Here is a 27,699-nt window from a genome sequence, read left to right as displayed (position 1 = left end):
AATATGGCTCAGGAAACCAAGTGTAAACAACCCCAGAAGTAAGTGAGCAATGGAAAAGTATCCACATGAAAAGCCAGCAGCTCCTAAGAAGCCTTGGAGCGGCACTTTACGCGCTAAACGGCACAAGGGATTGTACCAAAATAATTCTATAAAACCGTCATCAGTCAAGTCGTAAAACGCAAACATGTCGTAAGATAAAAAACTAGAAATATGTACAGATCTTTGTTAAATGAATTTGTTTTTTTAAAAAAAAGGAAAGGAAGAAAACCAACCTATCCAGATTAGAGGGCCGGTTTCTGTCCTTTTTTCAGCTTCAGAAGCGGGGTGGGTGGGGCAGAGGGGCAGCATGAAACTCAGAGACCCAGGGGCAGGCAGGCTGCCTCTGCAGTGACTAGAGGCTCTTGGGGTCACCCTCCACAGCCAGCTCTTCTGCCGTCAAAGCAGCTGCCTTGGAAGAAAAGTTACAAAGGACAATCATGCTGTTCGTATCCTTCAGTGCTAAGTTCAAGTAATTTACTGAGCTGAATGCAACGGGCAGAAGTAGAACAAGGCTAAGTGATACAGGCTGTTAATTATTTGATACAGGCAGCTGAAGGGAGAGAAGACAGCATCTGGTTATTGAAAAGAAGACAATCATAATTTGCCCCGACTAACAGTCATGTGTTAAACGGCACATAAAAATTATATTTATATATATATTTATATATATATTCTGAGGAACTGAGCTTTTAAAAAAATATTACAGTACCAATGATTCTCGTTATCTACATCTATACAGCATTTCTCAAGCTGCATGAAAATTTAAATGAAATAATTGTGATTTATTAATTTACATAAAAATACTTTTTTACATTTTAAAGGAGAAATCTCAAATGGTTAAAAAAAAGGAGGGGTGTTTTTGCTTTAAGAATAGGCAGTTCCAGCTACTGAGAGTCATGGGAGTTTGTCTGTTCTTCAATAACTTGTTTCACAATTTCTGCAAGTTTTAGTCGGTCCACTTTGTCTGTGAATCCTCTGCCTAAAATAGAAGACATGACCTTGGTTAGTCCCAAACTGGTGAAACGGGGGGGGGGGGGAGAAAGAAACTATCAAATGCATTCATTAGCTTAGTTCAAATACAACATGAAACCATAGCTTGCCTCCTGGCAGCAAACCAAAATGTGAAGCAATGATTTTTTGCTGGCTTACAAACTGGCTGGTTTTAACTATGGTTTGGCACTGTGTCTGAACTGAGCAGCCCTGGTTGACCATGGTTTGCTTAGCCACCCCACTCCAGATACCAAGCTACAGAGGCACAAGGCAACAGCAGCTGCTGAGCAACTGTGATTTCTTTACCTATATGCAGGGTGACTTGTGGTTTTCTGAGTAAATGGTTAAAACAAACCATGGCTTAGCATTGTGTGCGTATGCAACCATAGGCCAGGCAAAGAATCAAGTCAGGGAGGTACCTCTTGGTCCCAAGCGGAACTTGAGGGAGGGCCCTTTTCAGCCTTTGCAACAGTTTCTGGCAAAAAAAGTTTTTGCGAACAGTTCAGTACAGCGAAAGCAGAGCCATCACTGAGCATGGACAGAGAACTGCAGCTTCCCATTATTCTTGTCATCACATTTGGATCCTGACTGACCTCCAAGGAGCTCAAGAGTGCCTACATGGATCACCCCTCTTTTATTTTCACAACTCCATGAGGCAGATTATGTCGAGTGGAGGTGATATCAAGGCCGGGTTTCTGGAGTCCAGGCTCAATATTCTACTTACTTCTCTAGCAGCGTTTGCTAACGGGCAAAATGACAGCAATTCGTTCCTTCAGTCCCTGCTGACCCTTCCTTCCCTGCTTTGTGATCTGTCAAAGATTCTGAGGTACACATCCCCCCCCCAAAAAAACCCCTATTCTGCCAATTCCAACACGGCAGCGTCTGGGTACTAAACATCTCCGACATGACACACTCTACATGCTTTCAAATTCCACACCCATTATGCCTCTTTCTTACATAAGGGGAACCAGAGGGTGGGGCAGAAGGGAACGCTCAGCTGTGCTTAAGGCCTTTCGAGGCTAGGCTCCCCCCCCCCCGCTTTTTTTTAATGCCAAGAAATATTTACCATTCCAGCTGAAGGTCTGCAGCGTGTCTCGCAACAATTTACACTCCCTGTTGTATTTCCAGGCTTCCAGCATCACCTCGTTCAGCTTCTCGTCTTCGTTCTCACCTGTTTCAGAATGGGGAAAGGGTCACAGGAAGGTCCTCACAGCCCACGCCAAGCTGCACAGACGGGAGAAGGGCAACTGTACCCCCAGTGCTTGCCCACCTCCCCAGCTGCTCAACATGGAGTGAAAAGGCAGGGGGGAATGGGACACAAGTTACCGCTATTCTTCCTTTCATCGCCAGTTTTACTGTGGGAATAAGTGAAAGGGAGGTGGTGGAAGGAGGGCCCATTTTTATTTAAGCAGCTTACGACCTGCAGTTAAAAATACTAAACCAGCAACAAAACAACAGTAAAATCAGATCAGAACCGGTAAACTAAAGAAAACGCCTAAGATGCGCATTTTGACAAGGTGCCTAAATGCCAGGAGTGAAGGAGCTTGGCCTGACATTCCAAAGAACGAGGGCCTCCACTCAGAAAGGCATCATTCTGATGCCTCAGCGGCTTCATCAATATTTTTTAACGATGTGCAGGCAGGAGGGGCAAGAACCATAAAGAAAGGTGCCCTTGGTTTTTCTGGATGACCTGGAAGCACCAGGCCGTGTGGCTATTCACAGAAGGCCTTCTCAATCACTGCACCTGTCATGAAATGCTCCCAGGACAACGCCTGCCTGGTCCTGTTGGTGGCAGCCTTCCCACATGTGGCTAAGAGCTGCTGTGACAAAAGAGCAAGTGAGGAAATGATTGGACAGGAGGGGAATGGAATGGAGCCTTGCAGGGAGTGTGGCTGGCAGATAAGAGTCTGTCTGTTGGGGAAATGGCAGTGAGGGGGGGAAGAGAGTGGCTGTGAAGGACACACAGAGAGAGAAATGAGATGAGGGATATATTATAATAGCAGTTATGGAACTTAAGTTACACTAGATCAGGAAACTAGAACTACAACGTTAACGCAAGATATAAAGGCCACTTGTTCTGACTGTTGCACTCCTGAATTAAATATATGTTTAACTATCCGTGTTCTGCTCTGGGTGGATTCCAAGGCAAGCCTATCTCACCACATGTAAAAGTGGTATTTTTAAAATTATTATTTATTGAATTTCTATCCCACCCTCTCCCCGGAGGTCTTGCTACATTAACTTGCTTTAATGGCTTTCTAAAAAAACATTTTGTTAGTCACCTTTTTGTTTTTAAAGACAGAAAAGTGAGACATAAAAATATGCATTATTTTTCACTTAATATGCATTATTTTTCACTTCCTCTCCCAGAGCAGAATGTTGGGAAAGTCTAGAAACCAGTACTAATTGCATGTCAGTCGTGGCGAAATGTTAAGTGGCCAGCAGAGGGAGACAGAGGGAGGGATAGTTCGGGCTATAGGGCCAGTCCAGGCCTTTGTCAAGGTCACCGGGCCAGACACAGCTGTCCTTACAACAGGTACACATGTGTCAAACAAAGAGAACATTTTAATGTGTGAACACTCAGTAATGAGAGTTCCATTTCTAGATAAAGCAAACACAATCAACAGGGGGTGGAGGTTTTTAGTTGTGGTGCGCCACTTATGAAATGCTGTTTTGAAGGAAGCCCACCTGGTAACTTCAGAGTTATTCCTCACACAGACATTTTACATTTTCCTGTTTTTATTAGCTTGCTCCAGTAAATGATCTGCTGCACTGTTACTCTGGCTACATTGTGAAATATTATACACATAGGTCCCGCTATCCGCCCATTTGTTATCTGCATTTTCACATATCCGAACACAAAGAATGATGCCCAAATCTTGTTACACAAATGGCAGATTCAGGTATTCAAACAGCCACAGCTTGCCCACTTCTGTACTTGTCATCTGCTGATCGATGGCACCCATTTTGGGGCAGCAACCATGGAGAGAGGGAGCAGGGAGGAAGATCAGGTCTGTTTTTCCTCTGTCTCTCTTTTTTGCTGGTTGGCTGCAGCCATTTTAGGAAGAAACCATGGTGGGAGGGGGGGCGGGAGAGATCATGGATTAGAAATGTTCCCACAGGAAACAATGGAAATCATGGACTGACTCATTAGGCAAACGCTCGCCTAACCAATGATTTCCACGGAGTGCATTGTTTTCAGTAAGCGGGACCTGCCTGTGCACCTATGCTTCCATGCTGCTGTAAACCAGCATGACGTGCAAACTGTGGCTGTTGGGAAAAGGGTTCAAAAGCACAGGCGACCTACGGCCCTCCCAGCATTCAGGCCTCCTCCGCCCTCCCCCTCTCCCACAAACACAGCTTGTCTTAAAATCTGCGACCTTTACCAGCCTGTGGCAGGATGCACTGGGCAATCACGTCACGGAGCTTCTCCAGGGCGACATTGGAGTCTTCACTGCTGTTCTCTGGATCGTGGATATACACGCTGTCCTTTGGTTTCGTTCTGTAAATGACAGCGGAGAAATGTGACTGCCCCAAGCATCAGGGTCTCCCAGAGCCTCCTTGAGCTAATATCAGGTGGGAGTTCTGGGTTCTTGTTTTGCCTAAGAGAGACGTTAGCTGCCCATGAAGAAGCTTGTGCCGGAGGTAAGGGAACAACCAAGATGGAGATTCCTTGCCTTTGAGCTTGTCCCTCCTTTTACACTTTTCCCATCTTCTGGGATTCCCCACCACTCCAGCTCCTTGCCAAGCACATACTTAGTGGCTGTGAATAAATTCTCCCAACGGCATCATGCATCCATCACTGCAGATCATGATGAAGACGTTGAAGGAAAAACACTTTTCCTTTCTTTTTTTTTAAAAAAGCTCTCCTCTCTCCCCTTTGCTGTTCATCCCTTTCACTGTCTTGCTGGGCGACAGGGCTGGAAGAAGAGCCTCAGAACAACTCTTCCTCCTTCCACCCTCAAGAGCAAGACACCACCCCGACCCCCAATGCCCATGACTTCCCTAGCCTCAGTTGTCAGCTTTTGGGCAGGTCCCCAGCTCCTCTGCTATAGCGGTGGGGGACTTGTGGCAGGGACCAATGTGGGCTGGAGCCCAAAAACATCTGGAGAGCTGCAAGGCTCCCCATCCCTGTTCTGGAGGAAGCGGAATACCTCCAAGACTGGCGCCTGCTGTGTGTTTCAAGCAGGCCACACAGGCCAGCTCCTTCCTAAGGACAAGTTTCTTGCTTTAGCAGGGTTTTTTTATTGGAGCCGTGGCCATCCAGTTGTTGTTTGGCTGCAATTCCCACTCATGCCTGTCCGCTGTCCATGCTGGCTGGGACTGATGGCAGGTGGAGTCCAACCATGTCTGGAACGCCACGAGTTCCCACCCCCACTCTGCAAGGCTTCTCTCTCACTATTCTTCCCTAATGAGTATTAGGCTCCTTTCAGCTCTTCCTTCCCCTGTCCTTGAACTGCTCCCTCCTGTAGCCTTTGCTTTGGGATATTTACCCCAGCAGCTTCCTCTTGCGCAGGATAGGGTTGTTGACAGAATGGAGGGGCTTGAGGCTGACTTTGAGATCCTGGATCCTCATGTTGGCCAGCTGCTCGGCGTGTGCCTGCTGAATCCCAGCAACCATTGCCTGGTACAATCAGGGTGCGGGTGGGGGTGGGGCAAGAGAGAAGAGGGAGACAAAGAAGTTACAAGTCAGGTTTTGAATTAACGCATAGAAGTGATAACAGAAACCAGCCGCAAGAGGAGTGTTAAGCCTGAGTCCAGCACCTGCTTCCTGAAGGCCACAGAGAGATGCAAGCCACCCCAAGGGGTGCAGACCCCGAAATAAGGTTGGACTGATCACCCAGCAGCCTAGTATTTAGATTACCTCTTGGCAAGAGAGAGCCATTTACGAAAGCCTCTAACTAGAAAGCTCTTGGCATGAACTTGCCGTGCAAGGTTTCTATCAACAGCAGAGACAGACAGCGCTTGGGTGAACAATTTCAGATCTCCTGGAAGTGGGCTCCGTAACAGCATGGTCAGCTGTCAAACAACATCATTTTGGAAGCTCCAAGGAAATATGACAACCTGCCTTTGAAGAGGGATGTGTTATTAGAAACACACTGCCATTGGTGCTCCAGTGTCTGCTCCTGGCTCTGACCTACAAAGCTCATGCTTTTTTTGGGGGGGGGAGCAGCAGGTGCAAGAGGGTGCCCCCTCTCCTAAAATCGAACTCAGCTTTTAAGACAGGCAATCCCCTCTTGAGAGTCCTGCGCTTAGTCAGGACTTTAAGGGTGTTCAAAGAAGTGACCTTAGTGCAGGCTTCCTCAACCTCGGCCTTCCAGATGTTTTGAGACTACAATTCCCATCATCCCTGACCACTGGTCCTGCTAGCTAGGGATCATGGGAGTTGTAGGCCAAAAACATCTGGGGGGCCGGGGTTGAGGAAGCCTGCCTTAGTGACTGTCCCTCAGCTCTGGAATTTCCTGCCCTTGCAACCTGCCCAGCACCACGCATGGGTCGCCTAGGATTACGAATCTTTGCTCTGCAACTTGACATAGCAACAGGAGGGACACCTCTTGGTCCAGCTCTCCCCAGCAGCAATAGCAAATGGTGCAAGCTGACAAACACTCCAGTGTTCATGAGGACAAGTTACATCATGTATGAAAAACCTACCTGTAAACCATATGTTTCCAGGGGGATCCAGAACACTTTTATGTCATCCGGTGGGGTTTTATTTCCTATGCTTCAGAAAGCTCAACATCCATGCCAGCTCAGGAAATGTGGATGTTTTGAATTAAATAGATGCATCCCTATTTCTTTCTCTTACTATTTACTGCTTGTTTGCTTTGTGTGTGGTATGCTGCAATACCCTGCTACCACACTTTTGGGTTATTCGCAATGTTAATAAAGGCAAAAATATGTATTTTATAAAACAAAAAGACTGACTGTGATGCTTCAAATTTATCCTTGCTCACAAGACGCTTGGGAGAACATCACCACTGCAAATACTGGCCTAGACAAGTCGATGGACCTGGGATAATTTTCTGCTGACCAATGTTCCTTGATCCTTAAAAACAATCTATTTAGGAAAGCCAAAAATAGTACAAACCTTGTCCATCATTAACTGGGCAGAGGGCAAAATGTTATCAAGAGCCTCCGTGGAGTTCAGCCAAGGATGGTCCAGGACACCTTCTATTGTCAACCTTTCCTCCGGCTTCACCTTCAGCAGCCTAGGAGTTTTAAGGAGTTGTAAACATCAATCACAAACCCACCCCATTTCCTTAAAAGATGCACTCCTATCCTGTTCCATTTTTCCAAGTGCGCCTTTAGACTTCATAAAAACCTGAGCAGCTCTTCTCCAATTTCCGGTACCATCTTCACCCTCCTTCACAGAGTGAGCTCAAGCTGTCAATTCGGGCGACAAACACCTACAAAGAGGTGACATCCATTGTGTCCTGGTGAACCTGTGCATTAAATGGTATTGGCCTCTAACTTCCATCAGCCCTAGCCAGTATGGCCAATGGTCAGGGACAGGAGCTGTAGTCCAACAAAAACTGGAAGGCACCAGGCAGAGGAGGGTGGGTTTATGAGGCTTCTCATTGAGAAGGTAATAGTGAACCATCTTTTGTTATTAACCTTTTATGATTTTATTGTTTTCATGCTGTTGTAAATTGCTGTGATATATTTTCATGGTTCAACGGTATATAAATACTTAAATAAATAAATAATCCCTAGAAGTGGCCAAGACACTGATACTGTTCTTCACAAACCACCATAGGAAAGTGTTCAGCATATTTTAGAGCACCTTCTGATTATGCAGGAAAAGGGAAGGAAACCTCTCCTGTGGCCTTGTTAGGACCTTCCCATTTGTTCCACAAGACCATTTCGGCCAAGCCATGCCCACCTGTCCCACGGTAAAAGATACTTGTGGCAGAGACCGATTTATGCCTGGGAAGTAGCTACTACCGTATGTGAATGGAAGCCTCAACCTGCTTGTATTAGCTGTGACACCACCCCCCCCCCCACCAACAAGCACTACAGGCAGCATGACTCACCCATCTGGGAGAGTTTTGCACAACCCACCCCAACCCACTGGTGATGGGACTTACTTGCGCACCATGTCTTTTGCCATTTCAGAGATCTGGCTCCATTCCTCCTCTGGAAATTCAAAGCTCCCCGTCATGATCTTCTTCCGCATGTCCTTGGGAATTGTCCGACTGTGGTGCTTAGAGTAGAAAGGTGGGTAGCCGCACAGCATCACGTAAATGATGACACCCAGGGACCATAAGTCACAGCTCTGGGAGAAGGATAAAAAGGATAAAAATCAATCATCTTTGATAGTTGCTTTTCTCACAGAGTGACCCAAAGCAATTTGCGCTGAAATGAGTTAAGAACATCTAGTACAAGCCTGAAAACACAGCTATACAGATAAAGCAAATCGGAGCTTAGTTTTATCTGTGTAGCTGTGTTTTCAGGCTTATACTAGATGTTCTTAACTCATTTCAGCGCAAATTGCTTTGGGTCACTCTGTGAGAAAAGCAACTATCAAAGATGATTAATGTTGATAATAGATGTGGCTGTGTAAATATTCCACACTGAAGAAAGAGGCAAACTCTGCACTGGGGAAAGTCAAATGCAAGTCTTGCATTAGGCAAATCACTGCGTACAACAGAGTCCCCCCTTTCTTTTTTTGCACAAATGTCTCTCAAACAATGCAAACAGGTGGCAGAAGAGTGTTTTTAATACACACAAGGAAGAACTTGATGGTGGGAGGAGAAATATAACCGAGGATGTACATAGTTCTGGGAAACTGACTGGAGGTCACAAAAGGAGGGCATGTAATCATGCAGACACACATTTCCACTTCCTCTTCCCTGTACCCCAGGGGTTGGCAAGGTTCACTCCAGTGGAGATCCCTCTGTGGGCCAAATCGTGCACGCCTGCAATTTCCAGTGTCTGTGCAGACATGATTTCCGGCGTCTGCACAGATACAATTTTTGGCGCCGCTGAAGCAAGTCCCCATGCCGTGCTGCACTGCACACGGGGACTCGCTGAGCGGGCGGCTCGTGGGCCGGTTAAACGACCCCCATGGGCCGCTTGTGGCCCATGGGCCTTAGGTTGCTGACCCCTGCTGTACACAACTGATTTCTGCAGCTGCTGCCTGCAACGTTTCAGTCCTTTCCCTAACTTGGTGGGCAAAAATGTGCGTTTTAAAAAGCAACAACAACAAACCACAAAAATTTGATGCTTAACACCGCAGAATTCCATACCAGCCACCATCTTTTGTACCGGGCATAAAATTCCCCATGAAAAATTAGGCAAATTGAAAGACACCTGCTGGGTATACCTGAAACACTGTCAAGGACACTTGGGTTGAGAAGCATACCTTATTGTAAGTGTAGGGCGTTGGCGAGGTAGGAATGATACCAGATTTCTCTTTCTGATGCCTTCTCTGTGCCTCTAGTACCTTTGGGGGGTGGAGGGGGAACATGGGCAATCTTTAGACGTTAACAGCAAAGAGGAGAGAGAAGCATCAAAGATACCTTTGTGATCAAGAAACACAGACCATAACCAGACTTCAGCACCTGCTGCAAGGACTGGGAGCAGGGGGCAAAGCTAGCTGGTTACACTGGCTCATAGATGCATTTGATGCTGCTTACACAAGGAATTTTTAAAAGCAAGCTTCTCACATCAGTAGCTGTCATTGCAATGCTGCTCTCAAAGATCTCAGAACAAATAAAGTTGTCATTGTTCTGGCATGGTAAAAAAAAGGTTTGCAAATGTCTGCTTATTTATTTTGCTTGCGTTAGTTATAATGGCAAAGGAGTTATTTGTTGTTGTTGTTTAGTCGTTTAGTCGTGTCCGACTCTTCGTGACCCCATGGACCATAGCACGCCAGGCACTCCTGTCTTCCACTGCCTCCCGCAGTTTGGTCAAATATAACACACCAAAACCCCATTCCCTCAGAACACTGTTCAGCCTCCCTCTTCCTTCCAAAATTTCAACAAGCACTACTAAAGTATTTTCAGATTTTTACCAACACGGGAGCTAGAAAACTCAAGATTTAATTTATTTTTTAATGTGAGGCGAAAACTCAGGTTGCCAAAGTTCAAAACAAATGCCTAAGATTTGTACACCTGGTCTTATAGAGTGCCTAGGAACAAAACATCTTGAGCAGCAAAATAGGTTCATATGTGCTGCATATGTAATATTTTGCATATTGCAACTACTCTGGTCAGGGCACTCAGCCATAAAGTTCTCCTGCACCAACACTCCCTATTGCCCAAGTGCCATTCAGGCTTGTTGGGCTTGGACAGAGAACTACCAGATGGTAGTAAAACGCCATCTCCAGCTCCTCGAAAGATTCCATCAACGGTGTCTCCGAAAATTTTTACACATCGCTTGGAAGACAGGCAAACTAATATCAGTGTACTGGAAGAACCAAAGATCACCAGTGTTGAAGTAATGATTCTTCAACATCAACTTCGTTGGACTGGTCATGTTGTGCAACTACTCTATTCCGAACTTTAAAATGGAAAGTGTAATGCTGGTGGTCAACAAGAGAGGTTTAAAGACCGTCTCAAGGCTAATCTTTAAAAAATGTAGTATAAACAATGACAACTGGGAAACACTGGCCTGCGAGCGCTCCAGTTGGAGAACAGCCTTTACCAAAGGTGTCATGGGCTTTGAAGAAACTCGATCTCAGGACGCAAGGGAGAAACGTGCTAAGAGGAAGGCACGCTTGGCAAATCCACACCTTGATCAACTCCCGCCTGGAAACCAATGTCCCCACTGTGGAAGGACGTGTGGATCCAGAATTAGCCTCCACAGTCACTTACGGACCCATTGTTAAAATAGTGTTTATGGAAGACAATCTTACTCGGCTACGAGTGATCACCAAAGAAGAAGAGAAGAAGAAGACAACCTGATGGGACTTCTGCATGGGTGCACTAGCTTTCAGAATGCAAAGGCTACATACCAGCCATGCAAAAGCCAGAAGTTTCTAGACACCCGCCCACCCACTGATTCAGCCTCCATCCAGGCAAGCAAGCAAGAGGCATTATTCAAGGGCATATTCCTGCCAGGCAGAAGCACTCAGAGAGGGTGCAGAACAGGGCTGGTGATGGGTATGGCCAATGGAGAAGTTGTGTGGCACAGGAAGAGTCTTGTGGCTCAGATAGGGAGGTTTAGATTGCAGAGTTTCATTTTCAGCAACCAGGCCTAAGGGACTGCCTCTGCAAGATTCTTATGGTGCTTACTCATGTTCCATTACAGCAGGCACGTCCAACAGGTAAATCATGAACTACCGGTAGATCACTGGACGTCTGTGGTAGATCACTGACTCCCCCCAAAGAAGCTCAACAACTTTGCCCCCCCCAAAAAAAGCTCAATATTTTTTTCCTGCACTTTGACCTGAACCCCCAAAGAGGGGGTAGATCACTGCCAGTTTTTAACTCTGTGAGTAGATCGCAGTCTCTTGGGAGTTGGCCACCCCTGCATTACAACACACAAGCATCAGAGAAATTTGGGAAGGGATGACATTCAGTTCAAGCCAGAGTATAGTCAAATCTCGGTTGTCGAACGTAATCTGTTCCGGAAGACCTTTAGACTTCCAAAATGTTTGAGGCGCAGCTTCCAAGTGGTTGCAAGAGCTTCTTGCACTCAAGTGGAAGCCGCGTCGGATGTTCAGGATCCAAAAAACATTCAAAAGCCGGAGCATTTACTTTCAGGTTTTTGGCGTTCAGGAGCCAAAATGTACGATAACAGAGGCATTCGGGAACCAAGGTCTGACAGTACTGGGAAGATCTATGTTACAATTATGATTCTTTATTAAACTTATTAGTAACCTTTCCTACAAAACCAGCACAAAGCAACTTCTAAGAATAAGCAAACAAACACAAACATTAAAACCAGAAAATGAAAAATATAAAAGATAGCCTTATTTTTAAAAGCAGGATTAAAACATCCTACCCATTCAGGGAGACCACAGATAATTAAAAACCAAAGCCCTGGTGGAAATGTTTTTGCCTGGTACCTAAAGGCAAGCCTCCCTTGGGCAAGCATTCCACAAGAGAGAGCCATGACTGAAAAGGCCCGTTCTCATGTTGCTATCCTGCAGGCCTCCTGTGGAGGGGACACACAGAGAAGAGTCTCAGATGATGATCACAGGGTCCAGGTTAGCTCATAGATGGAGAGGTGGCCCTTGTGGTACTAGGATCCTGAGCCACATAAGGCTTTATAGATCAAAAGCAGCACTTTGAATTGGGCCAGGAAATTAATGGGCAGCCAAGGATTAGTGTTCTACGCTGAAACCGCCTTGCCCCAGTGAGCAACCTGGCTGCCGAATTCTGCGCCAGCTGCTGTTTTCAATCATTTTCAAGGGCAGCCCCACGTTTAATTCATTGCAGTAATACAACCTAAAGGTTACCAGAGCACAGACAACAGAGGTTAGTCTACCCATGTCCAGGTAAGAGGACAGGTAGCTGGACCACTCTTGGTGGAATCCATCCTTTACCTGAGGTGCTACGTAATAAGGAGTGAACTGCGGTGTCATCAGGTCACCCTGGTCCACCTTCGCAAATCCAAAGTCACACAGCTTCACTGGGGCATCCTAAAGGCAAGCAGCAAGGGACATCTGAGAGACTGGTTCGATCCCAATTTCACCCCTTTCCCCCCCCCCAATTTCACACTCAGCAACAGGAGGTGGACAAAGCAGCACGGCTTCTGTGAGAGAAGTTATGTAAGAACTGGGGGTGGGGGGCAGGGATCACGCAGGCATTGAGGGCTGTGATCCTGAGTGGGAAGAAGGGGGTGGGTGGGTAAAGAACCTAAGAGGCAATGAGTTTGCTGGCTGAAAGGGAGAGGACAGAATAACTAGGGAGCTGGGAAAGAAGAACTTGAGGTTAGAATGGAGGGAGGCAGCAAGAAGCCAAGGAAAGGAGGGCAGGATAGAGAGGGGTGAAGGGGAAACTCATACAGGGCCCAAGGACAGAAAGGGCTGCTGCTGGCTGGAGGGACAGGTAGAGTGAGTTTGGGGCAAAATGAGAGTGGCCATTTCACATTCTGATTGGAACTAACCAGCAGCATAGCTGATTTAACAAACACCCAAAGTAGCAAATCTCCATCTTACCAAAGAATTATCCTTGAAAAGAAGGTTCTCAGGCTTGAGGTCTCGGTGCGCAATGTTTAAAGAATGACAGTGTTGCAAAGCCAAAGCTATCTGGAAAGAGGGCACAAGGAGTCAAAACACAGTAACCAAAAGGCTCTCATTGACATGATGGCATCTGCACTTAAAAGAAAAGAAAAGGAGCACAGGAGATACCCTCGGCACCACCACAGAGGATTTCCCTTAAAATGGCTCAGGAGGTCAAAGGAAAAGCAGCTGGAGATCTGGGATGGAGACACAGCACCACAACTCTTGTCTCTGTGCTCTGGTTCTGAGATCACAAATCTCCACCAGATCACCACTACCCATTTGCATGTACTGGAAGCCTGCATACGTGTGGGGAATAAAAACAGATCCTAAAAGTAAACTGCTAAGGGCAGGCGGAGCATTTCTTCAAAAGGGTTGTCTGAGATCTGGCAAAACAAAACTGCTGAGCAAACAGCAAAGAGGGCGGTTTACTCCCGGGGCTGGGGTGGGGAGAGGCACATATCCAGCAAACAGCTGTTTCTGCCTCGCCAGGCTGCTTCTGTCTATCGAGCCATCCATCCCAGCTTGAGGCAAGCAGTGTCTACACAGCAAAAGGTCCCATTTGTTTTTACAACACAGATTCTCATGGTTTGAGGCAAGTGAGTTCTGTCGGGGAGGCTGCAAGTAGGAAATCAATGCAGGGTATGCAAAACCAGGCTTAAGGAGGCCTGCTGCCTGGGCCCTTGGGGAATGCTTTCACCTCCTGCTTTCACCTCCCTGGCTGTTTAAGCTGGATGAAGTGCAGCAAGCATTTCCTAATCTTCTCATTAGGGATCTCTGAGCTGGGATCTCTTTGCATTCCTGCAGAGCCGCAGTGGGGGAGAGGAGGGACACCTCAAAAGCCCACCTTGCAACAGGTGGAAAAGTTGTGCTTGAAATTGCCTTGCCTTGACCCAGGGTCAACTGGAAGCATTAAGAGAAAGACACACACACCCATCCCAGCTTGTTGCCAATTGCTTTCAGTTTCCAAGACTAAAGTGCTAATCCGACTTATTAAAAAACATTTTCAATAGTACAATTGTATCTCAACAGTGGCCCTTCATTTTCTGTTAACAGGCCAACTGAATCTCTGAAGTAATTAAGTGATTAGGTTCTGCTCAACCCTGATGTTTATGTGCAAGATTTAAACGATGAAGGCAGGTGACAGAAGATTTACTGCCTTGTTTGCAACTTGCTATGGGGCCAATCAGCAGCTCCAGCCACTGCTGACCACGCAGCAACCACAGCAAACCACAAATCTACTATAAAACACAATGACTGTTTTTGAAAGGCAGGCCGCTTAGAACCAGAGCAAGGGCACCATTTAAAAGGTCCAAGTTGAAAACTAAGATCATTCCACCTATGTTCAGTGCGAACAGTTTTAATTTTGTTAAGGGCATATTTTGAAATTAAAAAGAATAAAAACCAAAAGGTGGCCAATTTATTTTTCAGAAAATGTCAGGCAAAAATGCACAATTAACTCAATGAAAGAGAAAATTATGCAAATATTTTCATTAATATAGCAGGAAGCAGGCCAGTAGGCACACTAATTCTTCAGAGCATTCTTTTCTGAAAATTTAGGCTGTCGATGGTAAAAGCATGGAGTGGGACTTGAAAAAGCTGTATATATGGGCTCTGGAATGGGAATTACTAGAATTTTTTTAAGCTGACACAAAAAACATCATTTATACTTCTCTGTCCACTCACAACCAACCTTGGATACAACAAGGCACTCTTGACCTTATCAGGATAGGCAAGGAACAATTCAGACAAAGTCAAGCATTTTTAACTTCCACAGATTCTAACTGGAAATATGACTAGTTATCTCCCACTAAATCAACAGGACGTACACATAGGAAATCATAGGATCATAATTAGAAGGAACCACAAGAGTCATCTAGTCTGACCGCCTGCAATACAGGAATCTTTTGCCCAAATGCTTAAATTCAGCTGGATTAATATTCTAACTACATATATTTAACCTTGTGTTTCTGAAAAGAAAACATAATTTAGAAACAGTATTTTAAAAGTAGTTGTCAACCTGTCAAAATGTATGGAACTAGATGGAAATATAAATGTTATAGCATTCACAACCATCCCCTTGGGGGATCTACCAGCAAGACTCTTTACATCACATGCAAGGTGGAGGCAAATTTAATGACGCCTTTTACCAGATCCACAATGAACAGCACTCTGCTCACGCAGGATTATTTTAAACAAAACAAAACAAAAAAAACCTTCGCAAATCTTAGAATTTAATGTTTCTCCAACGTTACTTTTCTGGAAAGAACTCTCCCTGAAGAAATTATCCTGCGTTAGATCAGAACAAAGCACTGCAATTACACTGCGGTGAAAAAGTCGCAGCAGAAAACACACAGAAAGAACAAAAGGTGGATTCACAGGTAACACTTCATTAGAACAAGAGACAAGGCACCCAGAGACCTTCCATCCCCACCCACCAAAAAAAGTAGAGAGAAGAAGTGCTGGGCCAGAATACTCAGGTCACCCTGTCACCAAGGCATACGTTTTCCTTAAAAAAGACCAGCAACACAAATCATGACAAGAGATAGGAACAAGCAACCACATCAAACATGAATACAAAAAAAATACATGTTCGTTCCCAGAAGGGAAACGGATTTATTCAGCTTTGTGCTACAGTATTTCTCAGCCTGCTATTCCTTAAGGACCAGACTACAGTCGGACCTTGGTTTTCGAACAGCTTATTTCTCAAACGTTTTGGCTCCCGAACACCGCAAACCCGGAAGTGACTGTTCCGGTTTGCGAACTATTTTTGGAAGCCGAACATCCAACGGGGCTTACGATTGGCTGCAGGACCTTCCTGCAGCCAATCAGAAGCTGCGCTTTGGTTTCCGAATGTTTTGGAAGTCGAACAGACTTCCGGAACGGATTCCATTCAACTTCCAAGGTACTAAGGTACTGTACTAAGAAGGGGCTGTCTCTCTTTGGATACTTCACAGGACCCAGAAACAGCTGATCCTTCCACTGCTCAGAGACTGCCCACATCTCACAAAGATCCAGGGGTTTGAGTTTCAAGACTTGCTCTCACATCTGCTGGACTGTGACCAAACTGCACATTGGCCTACTGACTGGGTAGGGCCTACATGGATCTCCAGATTGTGAAGAACTGGGAGAGACTCAACTGACCCAAGACCATGCTTCTGCCTTGAATTAGGGAACCCTGTGCAGATGACACATTTCATCACCCTTTCTTCAAAGGCTTTGTAGCAGTTGTGATGGCAGGGAATTCATAGCTATGTTAAGTTTACCCTGAGTAAAGGGCCCACGGATAAGAATTTCATTAATATCCAACCCCATCCCTGTGGTTTTTCTTCTTTATTTAATGCATTTGCATAGACTAGAAATCTCCAAAATCATGTGCTGCAAGAGAATAAATTCAATGTTTCCTGGAGCTCACAGCATCTGCCAGCAAAATAAGCTGCTTCCTACATCCTTGGACAAATCATTGTTCAGGCCTTGCTGCCTTCCCATCAGCCTTTGCTGGAAGCAGGTGATTATGCTCAACCTGACACTGCAAAATCACCCCCCATCCACCCAAAGGAGGCAGCCCACTCAGTCGTTGCATGAGCAACTGGCATTGCCTCCTCTTCAGAACAGGGCCCTGCAGAGGCAGGTTTGGATGGGCTCTGTTAAGGGAAGGTAATTCTTGTCCTCATAGACATACACCCTAAAAAATAAACTTTGGGAGTGCAATGGATGAATTGTTCCTCCAGTTTTAACTCAAAAAAGAGAAAGGCTGTCCGGGAAATCATAACAAAGCAGGCAATCTTCTGATTAGATCAGAGGGTTGTTTTCTTAAAAAGCTTGCTGCTTGCCCTCCCAGTAAAATTGTCAGTTATTTTGATGGGCTGTTTCCTCCCATGCTTTTTGCTTAGACAAGGGCGGGGTGGGTGTTGGGGGTGGGTGGGGTGTTAAGAACTTGCCTGCTTTGTTACTTGGCTTGCTTGCTTCTCAGTAAAGTGCCGATGTTGGCTGATTCTGTGAAACAGTTCGCCCCCTTCCATCATCTCCATTACAATTAGGAGCCGAGCCCTGTTTTAAAAGCATTCCAGTTTGTTATATGAAAAAAAAAGTCAAAATGTTAATAAAAACTAGAGCTAATACCCCACACTTCAAACCAAGGGGGGGATCAGAGACAACTGGGCTCTACTGCCCAGTTCAATATTAAAGAGAAGATGATCAGTTTAGGATTCAGGAATTCCAGGGAATCTGTTCTTCTGGGAATCATTGAAAGAGGAAACTAGAAACAGGGAGGACCTTTTATTCCCCAAGGGTGAGAAACAAACATGTCATGGGCAAGGATTTTTCTCCAAAGGAATATGCACATTGATGCTACCATTTGCCATCTGAGGTTTGTGCAAGCTCAAGGCAGTTCTAGCCATTGCAGCTCCTGTTTGCTTCTGGGAGGCTTGAGCAGGAGAACCTCCTGGCAGATGTGATCCCCTGCCCTGTGATCTTTTGCTGTTCTGCCAGCCTTAATGGCACCCAAGATGCATCTCCTGAGATGCTTTGCCTTACCTCACAAGAGCACTAGTTTTTTTTTAAAGAAAGCGGAAAGCCCATCGGCCATCTCAAAAAAGGGCCGCTATCTATGCTGGGCCGCTATCTATGCTGCACACACCCCAATTTCCAAATGGCTAAGAAGTGAGACCAGCTGGAAGAAAGAAAAATGTTGACATATTCTGAACAATACGGTTGTCACAATGGAAAGGAAGGCACGCTACTATGAAAGGGGGGGGCACACGAGACATATGGCAGTTGCAGTCTGCTTTGGGTAAAAGGCAGTTTTTAAATTCCAGACAGAATTCCACACTGTCAAAGCCTGATTGTAGAAAGGATGCAGTCGGAAATCAAACCATCCTGCCAGAGTCTTACCTTGGACTTGACTCGTGAGGGAACTGCACACTGTTTGCATAAACTTCGATAATCTGGACAATATTGGGATGCGTCGCACACATCATGTGCAGCCGGACCTGACAGAGAAGAGGAGACAAGTTAAAATGCAGCTGTGCTCATCCGCCTTAGCAACTGTCTCTCCAAGCCTCTGCTTCTCCCCCACCCCATTTTTATACCCCTCTGCCTGCGGGCAGAATTAAGGTCAGCATGAGGAGCACTGCCCCTCCTGACGTTCTTACCTCTGATTCTTAAGCACGAGAATCAACTTAGTTTAGCAATGAGGAAAGCACATCAGCCACATGCTCAGTTCTTTTTCCAGTTTATACTGGCTGCCTGGCATGTTCTTGATCACTCTTCCCCAACCTGCCGCCCTCCAGATGTTTTGGACAAGAGCGCCCATCTATGCTGGGACTGAAGGGAGTTATACTCCGTAACATCAAGAGGACAGCAGGCTGGGGGAAGGCTACCCGAGCATGAGCGCCAGTATTTTTAAAGCCAAGATAAGCCCATGCTTAGCCTGAGCCTTGGGGTATAGGGTAGAATCAGGCAAGAGGCAAAGGAGCATGATTGTGCCGAGGAACAAAAAGGCAATCAAGGCTGGTTGACGGAATCCAAGACACACGTGGGTGCTGGCTGGCTAAGTCTGCAGAAGACGTCAGGCAGGCAAAAACAAGGAGGATTACAAACAGGCAAGCAAAGTAGATACAGCAAAGCAACGTTTGCCAAGAGGTCCATCTGCTCTGGGAAGAATGTGGAGCAGCCTGCTAAGCAGCCTCCCCTGCTTCCTTCTGGTGAGGTGCTCAAAAGCTGGGCTCAAGGAAGCTGATCCCAACTACAGGCCTTTCAAGGGTCAACAGGGCAAGGTTGAGTAACTTTCCTGACACAGCGGAGTTAGCGAGGGGGAATTGAAAAAATAAAGAAATGCCTCTGAGTAACTCGCCACAAGCACCCATGTATGGGTTCGTCAGAAAGCTGGGACTACCTCCAAAATGTCACCCACATTCCAGCAACAAGTAACAGTCTATGGGGGAAACCGTGTGACAGGAGCAGCACTGACCCCGTAACCTGCCCCACTTCCAGATCTGAGTGGTGGTTGATTTTCAGCCCAGCCCAGCCAGAACCACCACTAACATCAGTACGGGTGGAGAGCAATTTTATCAAGCTTCCTCCTGTGTGGAAACCAGAGCAAACCTCAGGTGTGGAGTGAGGGAATTCTAGGGCATAAGACACACATGGGCACCACAATTTACAACGGGTGATAAAGGGTCTGGAAACCAAGTCTTATGAAAAACGGTGCAGGGAGCTGGATGTGCTTAGCCTAGAAAAGAACAGACTGAGGGGAGATATGATAGCCATCTTCAAATATCTAAAGGGCTGTCACATGGAAGATGGAGCAAGCTTGTCCCTTTCCAAAGTCACCGACAGACAAAAATGTCTTCAAATCATGCCCAACATCACCAAGGAAGGGAAATACCTGATCTCCCACAGGGTAATAGTTATATTATTTTTTTATTTTTTTTGATGTATTATGCTTTATTTTACATTGTAAGCCATGCTGGTTTTATTTGACATTGAAAATAGACAGAAAATTATTAAACAATTAGGAAATCACAGTGGCTCTAAAGAAAACAGCAACCGTCCATATATATTTAATGGGGTGTGTTAAGGAGTGCTTCTTACTGCTATAAATTGTTTTAGGATAACTGAGTGGGCAAGGGAAGAACACAAAAGTGGAGCAACAGATCTATAGAACATTTTTCAAGAAGTGTGGGCTATACCTCATTTCTAGCTTTAGGGCGATCGAGAAGGATCTTCAGTGCAAACCGTTCTTGAGACGATTTTTTCATGCAGACTCTGTCCAGATAGCAGCAAAATCATTTGGTTAGTGGGGAAGCTATAAAGAAGCTACCAACATATGAATGAATTCCTCATTTGAAGACACACACACACAAAAAGAGTATAAATCCGTCCCAATCTAGACTCCTTCATTATTTCCACATTAATGTTTGGACATAGTATGTTGGGAAACATCCCTTGAACAGGGCACAACATCCTATCTGGAAGCCATGGCATCTCCCCGCACCTGATGAACATAGAAAAAGTCATTTGATTGGTCAGAACCCAAATATAACCCCTGCCTGATCAGGCCCATTCATGCTTCCTAAAATAAAAAAAGAGCTACTGAGGCCAGAGCTAGCTTATTTAAGTAGCTGGATTTAAAAAGTGGTTTATGCTCCTATGCATGAGCACAAAAGCAGTACAAAACAATTTGGAGGTGTATGTGACCATGTCTGAAAGTCACATTTTGCTGTGATTAAACATATGAGAATGGCAATTATATATATATATATATATATATATATATATATATATATATATATATATATAACCATTGTAAAGGAGTTCTGTGAACTGCTGGAGTTATGTAGATGCAAATTGAGGATGGGAACCTTATGCAACAGTGGGACAGAAGCCTAATAAATAAAAGCATTAAATATGTGTTACAAAATAACTTTGTTTTGACACAAACAGAGTAAGAAATGAGCGAAGGGATCTCCATTTCTGCTCACAGCATAATTAAAGCATTCAGTATTTCATTATTATCCTGAGACTTTAATCACAGCAATAAAATGCATCTTCTTACCTTACTGGACCACTGATACCAGCTCCCAGCTTCTGAGTCCAGTTAATATGGTATTCTTCTAAAATAGAAGTTTCCTGTTTTAAAAGGGAAAAGAAGAAACATGGAACTACAACATCATCTTTGGAGAGCTCAGGCAGAGCCCTATGTGATGCCGGCTGCAAATCCTATATAGTGTAATATAGTACAGTATAGTATTGTAATTATATAAAGAGCATCTCCACAAATCTACAATACCAATTTGTTCTGTTCAGCTTATATGATGGATCCTATTTAGCTGTAACTGTAGCATTTTGCTGTTTATGAGACCTGTACAATAAATTTGGATATATAATAATAAAATAGGAAGGGGGGCAGCAGGAGAGAAGGGCAGCAACACAGGTAGGTAGCATTATGTCTTTTTGGTGCCATGTGATGACCTTTGTCATTGACTGGTTGGAAATAAATGATAAATTGCAAGAACTCAGGCCAAAAGAAGATGGATTTCCAAAAAAATCTTCACAAGGTTTTATTGATGTGATGCGGAGTTTAAATGGGAATCAATCCCAATGTTGAAGGCAAATAAAGATAAATTCCAGTAAAAATCAGGACAAGGCCCTGTTTCGACTATTCTTCGTCAGCAAAGATTCACAGGTCAAAGTCGAATAGTCGAAACAGGGCCTTGTCCTGATTTTTACTGGAATTTATCTATATTTGCCTTCAACATTGGGATTGATTCCCATTTAAACTCCGCATCTCATCAATAAAACCTTGTGAAGATTTTTTTGGAAATCCATCTTCTTTTGGCCTGAGTTCTTGCAATTTATCGTTTATTGACTGGTTGGATGCAGAAGGAGTGGGAGGAGAACCCAGCTGGGGAACAAAGCGCCCAGGGACTGGGGGTGGGACAACAAACAGCCAGAGGGAGAAGACTGGGAAGAGGAGGTGCCGGAAGCTGAAGAGGTAACTGGAAGAGTCTGTGACATAGAGAAGTCCAGAATCAGAGGCAGAAGCTGCAGCAGGCGTGTGGGAGAAGGCAGGCCAAGATGAGTCAGGCTGGTGAAAAGTCACAGGTGTCTCCCCCTACTACTGCAACAAGCTCCCCTCCTCCCAAAACCAGAAGAGGGCTGAAATGGGTGGAGCAGCAACAGGCTTCACGGAGGCACAGTTTCCGACTGTGTGGAAAGAGCCCTGGAGAGGAGACTTAAGATGGCTATGGGGAGGCAGGGGCTTTCAGCCTTGACAACTGATTCATGGGGTAAGACATACTGCGGATGAACTGCTGTGCTCATTAGACCTGACATCAGCCAAGTTTGTGCAGTTCGTGTTTTTGCTAATAAAGACTTAATTCCAACTTTGAATGGTGTGATTTACAGCCAGCTTGCTCTTTGACACCTTTATACACTCACAGGCATTTTAGAATCTCTGGCATTTAGATCCTGATCTCCTGTTTCAGTTAGATGCCAATGCTATTGTAGAACCACTGGTCTTTAATAACTTCCTTACATTTTTATTGATATTTTCCATTTCTAAAGCCATCCAACTACAATAGGTGTTGGGAAAATTTCACCTTCCGGGTGTTGCTGAACTACAACTCCTAGCAACCATGGCAATTGAGTGCTTATTGAGTGCTTATTGAGGCTGATTGGAGTTGCAGTTCAGCAACGTCTGGAGGGGCAAAGGTTCACCACACCTGGGACTATAAAGAGGGGTACAAATTTAGTGTATGTGTACAGCAACGCCCACACATTCTTCCCTCAATAAACATTTCCTTCCTGTTCCTCTACAGCGGTGATGGCCAAACTTGGCCCTCCAGCTGTTTTGGGACTACAATTCCCATCATCCCTGACCACTGGTCCTGTTAGCTAGGGATGATGGGAGTTGTAGTCCCAAAACAGCTGGAGGGCCAGGTTTGGCCATCTCTGCTCTACAGTCTCCCTGGTGCTGGCATACATGTGTATGTATATTGCAAGCATCTTGGGGCAGAGACTTCTCTTCCCATTGAAACCTGAATACTCAAATATGTTGAACCCAAATAATCAAACATTTTCCTATTTTCCCCTGCCTCCTCCCTCTGCTGTCTCCCCAATATCCAATTTTACATCGTAAGCACTTTGAAGCAGAGACCTGTCATCTTATATTGATGGAAATATATCTTGTCTATAATAAATAGTTAAGAACATTGCCACACTGCAGTTTATGTGGCCACCCACAGGTGGCACTGCAAACTACAGTGCAATGACAAATTGGGCCCTCAGAGCTGCTGGGCCATTACAGCAGTTTCAAAGGGTGAGAAGGCGGGAACAAGAGATGAAGCAAACAAGTGGGCGGGTGGCCTGGTAGGTGGCCCAGACCTACAAGCACAGTGGTAGGTGGGGTTGGCAAGTGAAGCGAGCTGGGCCACAGACTCTAGTAAATTTATAAAATCAATAATAAGAATCATTGGGAACGCTGTGTATGTGAATGGAGCTATAATACTACTATCATCGTAACAAAGAAATGTACAGTACTTTCATTTTTAACAATTAGGGCAGAAGCCTGTTCTCTCATTCTTTGATAAGTGCTGTGTATATACAAATGGCTCTACACTACTACTACTACTACTACTACTACTACTACTACTACTAGCAGCTCAGTGACAGAGTATGCAAAAAATCCTGGGTTTAATCCCTAGGATCTCAGATAGGGCTGGGAAAGACTCCTATCTGAGATCCTGGAGCACCACTGTCAGTTAGCCAGTGGTCTGATACGGTATAAGGCAGCTTCTTTTGCCTGAATTAATCCTCATACTGTACTGTATTCCTAACAGAGAACAAAACATTGTGTCAGGGGATTGTTGCGACTACTCCCGAGTATAGACGCTCCAGCTCACTCTGCCTTTAAGGGTTTTATTGTGCATACAGTGGTACCTCGGTTTAAGTACACAATTGGTTCCGGAAGTCTGTACTTAACCTGAAGCGTACTTAACCTGAAGCAAACTTTCCCATTGAAAGTAATGGAAAGTGGATTAATCCGTTCCAGACGGGTCCGCCGAGTATTTAAACTGAAAGTACTCAAACCAAGGCGTACTTAAACCGAGGTATGACTGTACTATTTATTATACAGAAAACATGACCTCCTAGTCACTCGCAGAATTCGGCAATGGCGCCCTTCTGCTCCTGGGCCAGCATAAACGCTTGGGAACCCCGAAACGCTGCTCTCTAACCTTGCGTTTGGGCACGCGCCTCAATTCGGGTGCCGGAAGCGGCTGTGCTCCCTCTCCTGCTTGTTGGCTGGAGTGGTGCAGGCTCTGATACATCACTGAGCCTTGCCTCCTCCACTCCGCTCCCATCCTCAATTCCTCCCCCTGCTGCCGCTTTCGCTGGGCGAAGTGCTGGACAGGCTGATGGGGGGAGGCTCCCTGTAGGGAGTCCCCCTGACACACTGGAACACATTTCTGATTAATAATTCATTATTCTCTGAGTCACTGTACTCCACAAGCCCAGGCCTGTGGGACATGTGACTTAATGGCCATGAATCATGGCAAGGGGGAGATCAACCTGGCCCCAACCATTCTCCAGTGAAGTAGCAGCTGCTTCAACACTTGCTTTCTTCTTTCCTCTGTATCCTTCTTTCCTTTTCCATTGTGTCTACTAAGATTGTAAGCCAGTGAGCAGTGACTGTCTCATGTTTGTAGTAAGTCCCTACACTAGTCTATTATCCCACCCTGCCCGAAGTCGTCAGCTATTGTTCCTCTGCCAAAAAAAAATCCACAATTAGTAGTCTGAATGACTACAGACCAGTTGCACTTACTCTGATTATTATGAAGTGTTTTGAGAAACTGTTAAGGAGTTACATCATTTCCTGTCTTCTATTGACATTTGACAACTACCAGTTTGCATACAGGGCGAACAGATCCACAGAGGATGCTATCACTACCACTCTCCATGCCGCTCTGTCCCATCTGGGAGCAGCCGGGGAGTTATGCGAGGCTTCTGTTCGTGGACTTTAGCTCTGCTTTCAACACTATCCTCCCCAACAGACTGATGTCCAAACTAGAGGCACTTGGACTTTCTAACTCCATTTGTCTCTGGGTTTTGAATTTTCTGTTAGACCGCTCCCAGAGGGTTAGAGTAGGGTCATATATGTCCATAGCCCTTAGTCTTAACACCGGCTCCCCACAGGGTTGCGTGTTGAGTCCCCTGCTCTATACCCTCTACACGTATGATTGTACAGCTATCCACTCTAGCAACAAAACCATCAAGTTTGCTGATGACACCACTGTAGTGGGGGTCATTTCTGGGGGGGGGGTGAGTCTGCCTATAGGGACGAGGTGGAGCAGCTCTATGGTTGGTGTGGAGATAATAATCTGGTCCTAAATACTGCCAAGACCAAGGAACTGGTGGTGGACTACAGGAAGAAAAAGGCGGACACTCAGCCCCTGTATATTGGCGGGGACCAGGTGGAGAGGGTGGCTGTATTTAAGTTTTTGGGTGTTACCCTCAAGCAGAGTATGACCTGGAGCGCGAATACCACTGCTCTGGTGAAGAAGACCCAGCAGAGACTATATTTCCTCAGACTTTTAAAAAAGAACAAGCTGAGTGAAAGACTGCTGGTGTCCTTCTACCGAGGCTCCATAGAGAGCATTCTTACATACTGCATCTGTGCTTGGTTTTCCAGCAGCACAGTAAGGGATAGAAAAGTGCTCCAGAAGGTCATAACCACAGCCTGAAAGATTCTCCCATCTCTGGAAGAACTATACAACTCCCGTTGCCTTAAAAAAGCAAATAATATTTTACAGGATTCATCTCATCCTGGATATCGTCTTTTTGCACCGTTGCCCTGGGGCAAGAGATACAGAACAATTAAATCAAGAACGAATAGATTAAAAAACAGTTTCTATCCAAGAGCTATAACCATCTTAAATGCTGCAACTAAATAATATGATCCCGGGGAGTTGTGACGGGTGTGTGTGTGTGTGTGGCTGTAATTGTGTTTTTGTTTCATATTTTTATGGGATGGCATTCAATTTCATTGTACTATGTACAATGACAATAAAGTTTCTATTCTATTCTATAAGTATAGTGATTAGAAAACTCAGCTGCTTTGTAGGTATTACAGTATATAAGAATAATTGGTGCCCTGTCAAATGAAGGGAGACCCTTGGAGTCCCCTCTAACTCTACAATTTTACAGTTCTAAGTAACCATCAAGAAGAGGGCCTTTTTCAGAGACACCCTGGTTGTGGAACAAATTTCCTAGGAATGCTAGTCTGAGAAAAGACCATAATTTCAGGACCAACGAAAAAGCATTCAAAACAAAAAATAAAAAAAAATTCCTTCCAGTAGCACCTCAGAAACCAACTAAGTTTGTCATAGGTATGAGCTTTCGTGTGCATGCACACTTCTTCAGATACCCAGAAAAAGCATTCAGTTCACACAGTCCTTTAAAATAAAGTACTGCATGTGGCCCTCGGTTTTAAAACCATTTAACTTTTGAGCTGCAGTAAATAAAGAGATGCACGATTGCCAAGGTCCTTAAGAAAGAGCCTGCTGAATCAAGGCACATGGAGCCCATCTAGTTCTGCATCCTGTTCCCATAGTAGCCAAACAGATGCCTATTGTGGGAAACCCGTAAGCAGGACCCAAGCCCAAGAGCCCTCTCCCCTCCTGTGGTTTCCAGAAACTGTTAATCCTAAACATTTACTGCCTTTGACTGTGGAGGCAGAGCCTTATCCGCCACGGCTCCGCGAGAGCGAGTTCCGCGGTTCAAGACAAGCACTTTCTCGTATCTGTTTTGGATCTCCCAAGAGGCCGAACTCTGGACACGCTCAGAGGCACTGCGGCCTGAACGTTAAACACAGGCTTCAAGTAAAAAAATAAAGCGGCTTCCTCCTCCTCCTCCTCCCTGCCCACCCCTCCGCGCGTCGCCCATAAAGGCCCTCCAGCAGGCCCCGCTACCTTGATCATTTTGTCCTCTTCAGGCTCCTCCGACATCCTCCGCCGCTTCAGGCCCGGCGAGGGGAGCCTGTGGGGAATGAGGGGGAGTGGGGCCGGGCTAGGCGGGGGGCCGCCCCTCCAAGTCGGTGTCGTCGGTGTCGTTGTTGTCGCCGCCCGCGCCGCTGCCGGCGCTGCTGCTACCCCCTCCGCCACCGCCTCCTCCGCCGGGCTGCCGCCTCATCCCCACCCAGCCAGGAAAGGAAAGCGAAGAGGGCGCGAAAGGCCTTTCCTCACGGCGGGGAGGCTGAGGTAAATGAGGGGATGGCGGAAATTATTGCCGCCGCCGCAGCAGCTTTTCCTAATCCGGGCTCCGCCTCAGGCGCCGAGGCTCGACTCCGGCTACGGAGCCACCAGCCATTGCTACAGCTTCGCCCCCGCCGAGGGCAGCCGCGCCTGATCTGCCGAGCAACTCCAGCGGGGTCGCGTTTGTAGCCGGGGCCTGGCTAGCTCCCTCTCTCTCCCGCCGTCTCGCTCCCAGCCCCTCCGCGCGAGCAGCGATCCCAAATCGGCCTCTTTCGCGGCGGGAAAATACTTATCAGGCGAGTGAAATAGGCAGCGTCAATCATCACGAGCTGCACATCAGAGACGCGACGCCATAGGTGAAAGGCCCTTCCGCCTTTCTTCACAGAGGTTTAGTGTGTGTGGTTTTTTTTAATTTTTATTATTATTGCCTGGGGACCTTCCTCTCTTTCGCGTCGCTTTTTGATGGCGCTGCGATGCGGGGTTACCTGAGGGGAGAAATAAAAGCGGGGAGGGAATTTGATGCCGGCAGAGGGGAGGGGTTTCCTTGGCACGACATCGCTCCGCCCCCTTTCGAACACGCCCCTTTGTGGGTTGGTGGAGCGGTTTGGGTCACTCGCCACTTTTCGAGGCGAAGTCTCGCGATGTTTGGAGATCGTCAAGCACCCAGAGAAGTGAAGAAAGAAGGGAGCGAGGCCGCCGGTGGCCATTTTGGCAGCGGAGCTCTATCCGTATTTAAAACCTATG

At 45.9% G+C, this 27,699-nt stretch overlaps 1 protein-coding gene across 2 annotated transcripts; it reads right to left on the bottom strand.

Annotated features, from left to right (window-relative positions):
- Nucleotides 1–800: 800 nt before the first annotated feature.
- Nucleotides 801–27,088, bottom strand: MAPKAPK5 (MAPK activated protein kinase 5). 2 transcript variants are annotated; one of them, XM_088670921.1, is made up of 14 exons: nucleotides 26,674–27,088; nucleotides 20,760–20,833; nucleotides 19,894–19,969; nucleotides 18,095–18,192; nucleotides 17,139–17,251; nucleotides 13,139–13,224; nucleotides 12,524–12,619; nucleotides 9,395–9,475; nucleotides 8,118–8,305; nucleotides 7,118–7,238; nucleotides 5,523–5,653; nucleotides 4,410–4,531; nucleotides 2,096–2,200; nucleotides 801–1,018 (listed from the first exon to the last, which is right to left on the bottom strand). In XM_088670921.1, the coding sequence occupies exons 1-14, from the start codon at nucleotides 26,707–26,709 to the stop codon at nucleotides 924–926; spliced, it is 1,422 nt and encodes a 473-aa protein (XP_088527047.1). In that variant the 5' UTR covers nucleotides 26,710–27,088; the 3' UTR covers nucleotides 801–923. The 2 variants fall into 2 exon arrangements, with proteins under 2 accessions (XP_088527047.1, XP_088527048.1); XM_088670922.1 differs by having other exon boundaries at nucleotides 4,416–4,531.
- Nucleotides 27,089–27,699: the final 611 nt, after the last annotated feature.

This window comes from Zootoca vivipara, chromosome 6, assembly GCF_965207765.1.
Source record: "Zootoca vivipara chromosome 6, rZooViv2.hap1.1, whole genome shotgun sequence".
NCBI lineage: Eukaryota > Metazoa > Chordata > Lepidosauria > Squamata > Lacertidae > Zootoca > Zootoca vivipara.
The sequence above is the reverse complement of the archived record's forward strand: the minus strand, read 5'-3'. Positions and strand labels throughout refer to the sequence as shown.